At 39.9% G+C, this 12,128-nt stretch overlaps 1 protein-coding gene across 1 annotated transcript in view; it reads right to left on the bottom strand.

Annotated features, from left to right (window-relative positions):
* Positions 1 to 12,128, bottom strand: part of ZCCHC24 (zinc finger CCHC-type containing 24) — a 204,455-nt gene that overhangs the window by 21,085 nt on the left and 171,242 nt on the right. The window contains exon 3 of the mRNA XM_073574766.1: positions 6,478 to 6,642. Coding sequence (XP_073430867.1) covers positions 6,478 to 6,642 — 165 coding nt within the window. The remainder of the gene's footprint in view (positions 1 to 6,477; positions 6,643 to 12,128) is intronic.

Below are 12,128 nucleotides of genomic sequence, written 5' to 3' on the forward strand. Positions count from 1 at the left end.
CCAGATGTTTACAGACTGTTGTAAAAAGGAGATGGGATGCTGTACAAAGATAGACATGAGACTGAGTTGTGTTGCTTCTATCAATTTCTAAGGCTGGTTTCATATTTGAGGATGTCAGAGCTGCGAAGGATTGCGTAGTTCCTCCGTGAAGCTCCGCCCACTGCCGCACATCCTCTGTTCAACTCCGCCTAGGTCTGCATGCGGCCTGTGTACCTATCTTTAACGTAGCTTATCTTTCTGGGTAAGCAGGCCATGCGGATGAATGCTGATGAGTCCGCATGCATCGTTTTGACGCTGCGGCGACCTGCGTCGAACGCAACATGTTGCATTTTGTTGCAGTCGCCGCAGCGTCAAGACGACGCATGCAGACGCAGCCGCATGGCCTGCGTACCCAACGTTAAAGATAGGTACGCAGGCTGCATGCAGACATTGGCGTAGCTGAATGGAGGAGGTGCGGCAGTAGGCGGAGCTTCGCAGCCCTCTGCAGCTCTGACATCCGCAAATTTGAACCTAGCCTAAAATGAGTTAATTTTTTCAAATGAAATGGAAAAGTGTCCAGTGTTCATCTTCTGATCTGTTTTATGTGATGCTGTAACTAAAATATGGAGATAAGAGATTTGCAAATCAATGCATTCTTGTATTCTTTACACAGCGTCCTAACTTTGCTGGAATTGGGGTTGTACTTGGGCTTTGTAATCCTGCTTCTAATATCATTATTACCCCTATCATGCTCCATGCCTACATACCCAAGTTTTTTAGCAATTGATATTGCTTTACTTTACCAGTAAATTACTGCAGGGGACTAAATGTTATGTAGACCAAGAATATTTCAATCTTTTATCCAGGATGTTTTTCCCCCATCAAATGATTTTCTATAAGTCATTTTGTATTATATATTACATACATTACCTTTGAAATGTATATATTTAGTATTCATTTGTGTGTTTATTTTACTTTTAGTGACAATAGGATCGAGGTTCAGGAGCAGCTGGATTGTCACAACTTGTCACATTGTTCAGCAATTACAAGCTATCCACATGGATTTATTGGATACACATTGATCTAGTCAATAAATATTCTTTATTTGGAAAAGTTAAAGACTGGAGTGTGCGGTGTCCTGTATATATTGATTTCTGAGATTATTCTCCTAACTCGCTCCTCCAAACCTACTTCTAACAGAATGCGGTCCAAATTAATTAAGAGGTGCAAGCAAATGTTTCCTACTCCTGCTAGTTCAAGCTACAAGGTGGTTCTGTTGCTCTGGTCACTTTTGCATTTTGTCATTGCTCTCATCCCTAGAGGTACAGTGGTATGAGGCGGTGTCTACAACTGACAGAAGTTGCTCAGGTAGGGCAGCTCATCACTGTGAACTGTGGCAAGAAGGGTAGCTGTGTCTGTCAGCACAGTATCCAGAGCATGGAGCAGAGAGCAGGAGACAGGCCAGAACACCAGGAGATGTGGATAGGGCTTTAGAAGGGAAACAGCCCAGCAGCAGGACCGCTAAATCCTCCTTTGTGTAATGAGGAATAGGAGGAGCATTGCTAGAGCCCTGCAAAATGACCTCCAGCAGGCCACTAACATTCATGTATATGCTCAAACTGTCAGAAACAGACTCCATGAGGGTGGTATGAGCACCCCATGTACACAAGTGGGTGCTGTGCTTACAGTCTTACAAAGTGCAGGGCGATTGGCATTTGCCAGAGAACACCAAGATTGACAGATTCGACATTGGCGCCCTGTGCTCTTCACGGACGAGAGCAGGTTCACACTGAGCACATGTGAAAGATGTGACAGAGTTTGGAGATCCCGTGGAGAATGTTCTGCTGCCTGCAACATTCTCCAGCATGACCTGTTTGGAAATATGTCAGTAATGGTGTGTGGAGACATTTCTTTGGAGGGCCGTACAGCCCTCCATGTGCTAGCCAGAGGCATCCTGACTGCCATTCGGTACCGGGATGAGATCCTCAGACCCATTGTGAGCCCATATGCAGGTGCAGTGAGCCCTGGGTTCTTTCTGATACATGACAATGCTAGGTCTCATATGACTGAAGTTTGTCAGCCGTTCCTGCATGATGAAGGCATTGATGCTATGGACTGGCCTGCTCGTTCCCCAAACATGAATCCAATCGAGAACATCTACGACATCATGTCTTGTTCCATTCACCAACGTCACATAGCACCACAAACTGTCCAGTAGTTGGCTGATGCTGTAATCCATGTCTGGGAGGAGATCATTCAGGAGAACATCTGCCGCCTCATCAGGAGCATGCCCAGGCATTGTAGGGAGGTCATGCAGGCACGTGGAGGCCACACACGCTACTACTGAGTATTATTTCCTTTGTCTTGAGGCATTTCCACTGAAGTTGGATCAGCCTGTAATTTGATTTTCCACTTTGATTTTGAGCATCATTCAAAATCCAGACCTCCGTGGGATATTAATTTTGATATACATTGATCATTTTTATGTTTTATTGTTCGCAATGCATTCCACTATGTAATGAATAAAGATTTGCAACTGGAATATTTAATTCAGTGATATCTAGGATGTGGTATTTTAGTGTTCTCTTTATTTTTGAGCAGTGTATATGACATTTATATTGTGTCTTTCTCAGTAGCTCCATAGGGACAAAATTTTTACAGAAAAACAAATCACCCACGATACAGGGACAAGTCTTGACCATGTTTGAAATGCAAGAAAATATTTTCCTTTCCTGCCTGCATGCCATGCTTTATAATAAGCAAAAAGTAGGTTAGTAGATATTATAACTTTGTCTTCTAACTGTTACCAAGATTTCTTTATATATGCAGTATGGACAAATACTGGTATATTTATGCAGTATGGACAAATACTGGTATATTTGCTTAAAATCATTTTTGCAATTGTGACTCCTTAAAAATATACAATCCTTTAGCTACTACAACTTGTATGTTTCACAGTACATAGCAGACTGCATAATTTAGGCTTGTTTTAAACCGTATTTTTACGAGTTTTGAAAGCTATATGTTTTTATATTTCAAACAAAAAACTTGTATGTTGCAGTTGTAAAACTGATGTAAACTGGTGTCTCATAAAGCAAGTACAGCCATTTTTTCACCATACATAAGTTGCATTTGTTTGCTTACCTTTTTAAAAAGATAAAAAAATGAGAGAGTAAGAAGATTACGCTACTTGATTTCTAGAATAAAAAAACTCATGAAAAAAAGCCTGAAAAAATGGATGCAAACTGCATACACATTCTGGCCACATGAGGCCAGGGACTGTCCTACTTCAGGAGGAACTAAGGGCCCACTGAACCAATGTAAGATCTGACAATGGCTCTAAGGATTTCATTCCAGACTACCAATGGCAATCCCATGAAGTTATTTGCAATCCTCCAGATCATTACTGACCAACCTTGAAACCAGTCAGGCTGAATAATATTGCAGGCAGTATAACATTCACCAGGGCTCCTCCAAGTGCTCCCTGAAAAATTCAAGCTTCATGGTGCCTTGCTGTAAGCACAGGTCCACCTCCAGGATATCAGATGCTCATTCCACACTCATGGAACCTAAATCTGTCAGAAACATGCATACCATCAACCATTTGAGACCATTTGTTAGGGCTCTGGAAGTACTCCTCCTGATATAAAAATGCAGATAACGGCTTGGTTTATGCCATTCTACAGTATGGCGCTGTCTAGCTCTCAAGTAACAGCCTGTGTCCTGTATCTATGTTCTACACACTTCACTGAGACACAGTAAACCTCCTTGTGACAGCATATATAGTTGTGCTATCCTTGAGGAGCAAAACTACCTGTGCCACCTGAATGGGCCACAGGTACGGCCTCAAGTTGCCAGTAGTGACAATGACACTAGCAAAACAAGAGAATGCAAATCTAGAGAAGAATCAGGGTGAATAAGGAGAGAGTAATTGAATGTGACTACCAGCTTGAAAACAATTTCATTTTTTGGGGGATTGTCATATTGTTGTCTGTCCATGTTGTTACTTTTACTTTTACTAAAGGGGGCTTTACACATAGCGATATTGCTAAAGCGTCACCGATTTTGTGACGCAGCAGCGATATTGCTAGTGATGTCGCTACATGTGATACTTACCTCCGACCGGCTCCCCCGCTGGCTATCGCTGATCGCGCGAGAACGTCCTGGTCCGAGCGACGCGTGGACGCGGGCGGAGGACTTCATCATCGCCGCGTCTGACAGGTAAGTAACGACCGCTGCTGCGTCGCTGCTGAGATCTGCCTGTCTGGCAGCTCACTAGCGACCATTTAGCGATGCACCAGCGATCCTGACCGGGTCATATCGTGGTCAGGATCTCTGGTGCATCGCTAAATGTAACGGGGCCCTAACTCAGGTGAAATTGTTTCACAATCGCTTAGGCCTACTTTCACACTAGCGTTTTTTAGTGCTGCGCATCGTGCGCAATAGAAACGCATGAAAAAAACACATCATGCGTTATGTATGTGCTTGCTTATTTTATGAGCATGCATTTTAACCAGTTTCTAGCCATGTTAACTCTTAAAACGCATGCGATTTTAAATGCAGGTGTGCGCATGTCCATGCGCACACCAGCGTTCCCATAGACTGTAATGTGATTTTTTTTGCGCATTCCGTGCGCATGCGGGTTTTTTTTTTTTTTTTTTTACACAGGTCGGACGCACAAAAAATGCAACAGGGTGTGTCTGGCGCGCCTAGGCGCACACTACAAAAAACGCATGCGCACAAAAACGCATACAAACGCATGCAAACGCTAGACCATGCGCACCCATGTTAAAGATAGGGGCTCAAGATGCATGCGCATGTACGCGCACGATGCGCTGCGCTAAAAAATGCTAGTGTGAAACCAGCCTTACGCTTCCTTACTGACTTGGGGTAATAATGTGATGCTTAAGTCTTCCCTTAATGTTGTACTAGGTTATTTAGCCTATGTTCAAAATTCAATTTAAAGAATTTACCATTGGTGATGTTTGTATGTCACCAGGGTCTGGTAGAAAAGAAAATTTTTGTTCTAATGTATTGTATTTATTAATTTGTATTATGTTTTTACCAAATAAATGTATTTTGAAATGTTATCAAATTTTTACAATATACTCATTGTTCCAACAATCTTTGCAAATAGTGAATATGAATCTTTTTAATAGTAAGTAAATCTCATCGTAGTCAGGGTAGAGTAATCAGGAATACATGCACTTGCATGTCCATCACATACGGTAACTATGACAAATCTTTATCTACTGAATTAATGATTCATATATTAAAGGTGTTGTCCACTACTAGGACAACCCCTTTTCAATCTGAATGTTTTCCCTCATTAAAATAAAAACACCTATACTCACCTCCAGTGGCGACACCATTCCAGCGGTGTCGGCACTCACATTCCCGGGGCTCATAAGAGGTTGTTAAGTTACCTGAGCCTGGCACCCAATCAGCACTGGCTTCAGTGTCACCGCCTTTGTACATATTTTTAATCAAGAGGAGGTCAGAGCTGCGGCTGGCCGCTCACTTCCTCTTGATTATTTACATGTCTGAAGACGGTGACACTGAAGCCAGTGCCGATTGGGCGCCAGTCTCAGGTAACTTAACAACCTCTTGTGAGCCCCGGGAATGTGAGTGCTGACACCGTGATGTAATGGCGCTGACACAGGTGGAGAGTATGAGTGTTTTTATTTAATAGGGACAAACACTCAGATTGAGAAGGGGTTGTCCTAGTAGTGGACAACCTCTTTAAGACTGCAAGCAGAGAGCTTCTATTTTGTTTTCTTAAATTCTATACCCTTCTCATTTGTCATGTATGTAGTAATAGGTAGTATGCATTATTATCTCTGTTAAATTCTAGCATTGTTTACGGTACAAATTGAATTCTACATTCTTGGTCATATCTTTTTTGCAGAGCAAAACAAAGTTTGGATTACTAGTGAATTTGGGATTGAAAGTTCGCTCAAAAATGTTTTCCTTTTAATTAGTCATCACAAGAGGATTTGAACGTTCAAGACTGGAAATGGAAACCAGCTGTCATGTCTATCCTTACATTGGGTTTCTTATTCTAGTACTTACATGTATAAGTGATGATGTAATTATCAGAATCCTGTAATAAATAACCAGGGTTCTGTGGTAGTGAATCACATGAAGGACAAGCCATGGTACAGGTTAAATCCATATTCTTCTATTGTATTATTGGCAAAGCAAAGTTTACAAGCCAAAAAGCTACAGGGGTAAGACAGGTTTTTTCGGGAGACATGGATAAGCAAATACCGAGTCTTAAACTGTCTCATAATTTGAGAAAGTGAAAAAGTGGAATAAAACTCCACAGAAGGGTTGGACATGTATGCTTCCAGTATACCCACGTGGTGTATATGTTAGGAGCATTTGGTGTAATCACATAGTAACAAACACATTCTTAGTTTTTGCACTAAATCTTGATTGAAACAGCAATATAAAGAGAAGAAACACTCATAAATAATCCTTAAAGTTATGAATCACCTGCTTGTGAGGGTAGACATTGATGTGGCACTTTATACACTCTTGACCCATATTAGCCCAGGAGTTCCCACTCATCCATTTTCTTTTGCATTTTGGACATTTATATTCTCCAAAGCATCTTTTCTTTCCTTGATATGGGGTCAGGCCTTCACCTTTTGGACGAGCCTAGCAAAGTAAGTTAAAACAAAATTTTAATTATTTAGAGTGCAAACATTTACCAAATACCACTTGCAATACAATTTGGGACACTTGGACACTGAAAACTGTGGTAGAGTGGATGATTAATCCCCCCATGGTGCTCATTGCTAAAATTCAATCCAAATATCTATGTCAAGTTTGTGACAATGAAAGCAAAGTCATAGATTGTACATGTAGCTTCAAGCTGAAATCTTTCTCAAATAAAAGAATACACAGAGGATGATCACATTTTGGTAGGATTCACAAGTAATAGTAATGACAGTTAATCACATTAACCTAATGTTAAGGCCCTTTTACATTTAGCGAGCTTCTACACAGGAAGATCTCACAGCGATGCAGCAGCGACGCAGCGGACGATACTTACCTTTCACACACAGCGATCCAGACGTCCTCCCGCCCGTGTCCAGCGTCGCTCGTCTCACACAGCAGGAAGCCCAGCAGGAAGCAGACGACGAGAAATGGAGCCGCCCGATCTCGCGCGATGAGCAACAGACAGCGGGGGAGCCAGTTGGAGGTAAGTATCACACATAGCGATATCGCTAGCGCTATCGCTATAACGTCACAAAATCAGTTACGTTTTAGCGATATTGCTAGCGATATCGCTATGTGTAAAACCCCCTTTAGACACAGTTTCCAAAAAAATAAAAAAAACTATATTACAGTACCACTCCAGTGTTTCTTGTTTTATTTTACCACTGGATTGTTGTCACTAATGTAAGTTCCCTGCCCTAGATTTATACACGTGGTCACAATTGTTGGTACCCCTCGGTTAATGACAGAAAAACCCACAATGGTGACAGAAATAACTTGAATCTGACAAAAGTAATAAATAAAAAATCTATGAAAATGAAAAAATTAAAGTCAGACATTGCTTTTCAACCATGCTTCCACAGTTTAAAAAAAATAAAACTCATGAAATAGGCCTGAACGGAAATGATGGTACCCTTGAAAATAATGTGAGAAAAGGGACAAGTTAAATGAAGGTGGGTCCACTAATTAGCACCATAGGTGTCTACAATCTTGGAATCAGTGAGTGGGCCAGTATAGAGGGCTACAGATACTCACTGTGCTGTTTGGTGACATGGTGTGTATCACACTCAACATGGACCAGAGGAAGCAAAGGAAAGAATTGTCTCAGGAGATTAGAAAGAAAATTATAGACAAACATATTAAAGGTAAAAGTTATAAGACCATCTCCAAGCATCTTGATGTTCCTGTGACTACAGTTGCACATATTATTCAGAAATTTAAGCTCCATGGGACTGTAGCCAACCTCCCTGGATGTGGCCGCAGGAGGAAAATTGATGAAAAAACAAAGACGGATAATACAAATGGTAACAAAAGAGCCCAGAAAAACTTCTAAACATATTAAAATTGAACTTCAAGGTCAAGGAACATCAGTGTCAGATCGCACCATCCGTCTTTGTATGAACCAAAGTGGGCTTCATGGGAGACAACCAAGGAGGACACCATTGTTGAAAAAAATCATAAAAAAGCCAGACTGGAATTTGCCAAACTACATGTTGACAAACCAAAAAGCTTCTGGGAGAATGTCCTATGGACAGATGAGACAAAAATCGAACTTTTCGGCAAGGCACATCAGCTCTATGTTCACAGACGGAAAAATGAATCATATCAAGAAAAGAACACTGTCCCTACTGTGAAACATGGAGGAGGCTGTGTAATGTTCTGGGGTTGCATTGCTGCATCTGGCACAGGGTGTCTATAATCTGTGCAGGGTACAATGAAATCTCAAGACTATCAAGGGACTCCAGAGAAAAATGAACTGCCCAGGGTCAGAAAGCTTGGTCTCAGTCGCAGGTTATGGGTCTTGCAACAGGATAATGACCCAAAACACACAGCTAAAAATACCCAAGAAGTGCAAAGAGGAAAACATTGGACTATTCTGAAGTGGCCTTCTATGAGCCCTGACCTAAATCCTATTGAGCATCTTTGGAAAGAGCTGAAACATGCAGTCTGGAAAAGGCAACCTTCAATCACGAGACAACTGGCGCAGTTTGCTCTTGAGGAGTGGGCCAAAATACCTGTCGAGAGGTGCAGAAGTTTCAGTGACAGCTAAGGAATTGTTTGATTGCAGTGACTGCCTCAAAAGGTTGTGCAACAAAATATTAAGTTAATGGTGCCATCATTTCTGTCCAGGCCTATTTCATGAGTTTTATTTTTTTTTTTTTATTTCTGTGGAAGCATGGTTGAAAAGCAATATCTGACTTTCCTTTGTTCATTTTCATAGACTTTTGATTTATTACTACTTTTGTCAAGTTTCAAGATTCAAGTTATTTCTGTCACCATTGTGGGTTTTTCTGTCATTAAACGAGGGGTACCAACAATTTTGACCACGTGTGTAGTTGCTTCATCAGGGGAATCATTGTAGCGTGCACATTGCACATTGTCACGATTCTGGGAGTGTACGGCCCTATGATTGGCTGGAGCTTCGCTCTGCAAACAGCTATCTATTGTGCATAGCAGACTTTAACCTTTAATTACTAAATTACAATAGGACATATTAATCAAGCTAGCTGCCCTATGATTTGCACAATATTTACGATGCACTTTAATCACTTTTTACGACATGTCTGACTTGGCACCAATATATGTGCAATAATTGTAGCACACTTCTGGCGCAAAATAAGCCAACTAATAGATGGTATAAACTATTTATCACACATCATGTACCACTATGATACATTTAAGACTGTCAAGTCTTCGCTTGCACTCTTAAAGAGTGGGACAGTTTTGATAAATGTGTCCCAATGTTTTTAATATCTATCCTGTGATATTACACATGATGTGTGTCATCACTGTGGACATTACTCTTATATAGTGACATTACAAATGTGCATACAGGGAGAGACCTGTCAGTCTACGGGAACCGGGCAAGGAGAACTGATCCGAGATGCATAGTCCACAGAAGTTTCACAGATGAGTTGACCTATGATCTATCATTAGGAGCCATCATTGTAATCCTTCCTCTGCTGATAAGAAGCATTGCTGAAAATTCTTCCTGAAAGGACAGCAAGTATGAGTCTAAAAATGCTCCAATGGCCAGTGGGAAAATTGTTAGATTTTAAATTTTGTTTTGTTTTAAGAGATCACAATTTAAAAGAATATTACCACAATAAAAACAAATACATGTATCGCAACAGCCTAATTAAAAAAGTAGGTAATTTTTTAATGATAGCTCTTTTTTAAATGCCTAAACATAAGGAGTTAATAACTGGGAACCAGCAAAAAAACAGCACAATTGTTATTCACTTCTCTTTGTGGCTCATTTATAGGATATCAGTCAGTAATGTGCCAAAAAGTTTGAGGGTTTGAGCAACATCCAAAACTGCATGATATTCAATAACGTAAAATAATAGATTTTTGCTATGGCATTGTTTGGACATGCGAGAGGACCATTCTGGTATTAAGATTAAGGAATGCATTTATCATATGTAGGTCTATGCAAAGGGCTAGAAATGTTGGAAATTTTTGGGAGACCTACTGGAGTATGCAAAGTCATGGCCGAAGGTGTTGGTACCATTGAAATTGTACAAGAAAATGAAGTATTTATCCCAGAAAATTATTGCAACTACACATGTTTTGTTATACACATGTTTATTTCTGCTGCCTTAATATTTGGTTGCACACTCTGTGGGATAAATAATTGCTATCAATCTCTTCCTCTAATTATCAACAAGTTTCTTACATCCCCGCAACTAGAAATTAGGATCACTCGTCTTTTGCAAACTGCTCCAGGTCTCTCATATTTGAAGGTGCCTAAAGTTTCCTAAGATAATTTTTGAGCTCTCTCCATCAATGGGATTTAGATGCGGATTCATTGATGGCCACTTTTGACCTCTCCAGCGCTTCGTTTCCATTCATCCATTTCTATCCATTTTTGGGTGCTTCTTGAAGTATGTTTGGGGTCACTGTCCTGCTGAAAGACACTGGGCACTACATTGTGTCCCAAAATCCTTTGATAATCTGCAGATTTCATGAGGCCTTACACACAGTTAAGGTACTCAGTGCTAGAGGCAGCAAAACAACCCCAAAATATATTTGAACCTCCATCATATTTGACTGTAGGTATTGTGTTCTTTTCTTTGTTGGCCTCATTCCATTTTTGGCAAACAGTAGAATGATATACTTTACTAAAAAGCTTGATCTTGGACACATCTGCCCACAAGACGCTTTTCCGAAAGGATTTTGGCTTACTCACGTACATTTTGGTAAATTGCAGTCTAGCTTTTTTATGTCTGTGTCAGCAGTGAGGTCCTCCTGAATCTCCTGCCATATCACTAAACGTTGGCATGGATGCACCTTAAGCCTGCAGGACTGATTGAATTTCCTTGGAACTTGATTGTGACTGCTTATCCACCATCCAAACTATGCTATGTTGCAACTTTTCATCAAGTACTCTCTGCCGTCCACAACCAGGGAGTTTAGCTATAGTGCCATGGGTTGTAAACTTTTTTATTATGTTGAATACCTTGGACAAAGGAACACCAAGACCTATGGAGATGGACTTGTAACCATGAAATACCAATATTTTTCAACAAATTTGGTTCTCTAGTCCTCAGACAGTTTTCTTCTACTCTTTGTGTTTTCGATGCTTAGTGTGACACACACAGACACACAATGCAAGGACTGAGTCAACTTTTCGCCTTTTTATCTGGTTTCAGGTGTGATTTTTCAAACTGACCATAACTGTTACTTTACAAAGTGTTTGTTCCACTGGGCTAATTGACATACAGACACGTGGCAGCTCAAACTGCAAATCTATGGCAGAAACTCAAGGGTGAATTTTTGCCACAAATTCTACTGCTAATATACAAGATTATTCAAACATAAAAATACCTTTATTTTTTCTTTAGACAGAGCCATAGAGGACTTATAGGGCATGTGAGACAAGTTGCAGTTTAGAATGGAAAAATTCAACTTTCAATCTAATTTAATGAAAAAACAGAAAAAAAAATCAAATTAGACGAAATGATGTAAAATTTGCACTTCTGTAAAATGGTGCCATCATTATCTTTAAAGTATTGATTTTTTATGTCGGTCATGTAAAAAAAATTACCTGGCAACATGATTCTCCATGTCATACAATTCCAATGATACAAAACTTGAGTAATTTTTCCTCATTTTAATGGTTTAACAATTTTTATACTTTTCTGTAAGTTTTTTTTAACTTTTCCATTGATGGAGCTGTGTAAGCACTTATCTTTTATATTATATAGATATTTGATCAATTTTTATTGCATTTTTGTGGCAAAGTCCAGCATCTGAAAAGCGGTTATTCTGCAATTTCATTTTTTTAAATTTCGTCTATGAGTAAAAGAAATTATATAATATTAGATTAGACTTACATTTTTTAAATTTTTCTTAATTTTTGAAAGGGGAAATGGGGGCAATTTAAGTATTCATTTTCTTATTTTTAAAACCTTTTGCTT

This window comes from Dendrobates tinctorius, unplaced genomic scaffold (genome assembly GCF_039654945.1).
Source record: "Dendrobates tinctorius isolate UK_male_01 unplaced genomic scaffold, ASM3965494v1 ptg000040l, whole genome shotgun sequence".
NCBI classification, from domain to species: Eukaryota; Metazoa; Chordata; class Amphibia; order Anura; family Dendrobatidae; genus Dendrobates; species Dendrobates tinctorius.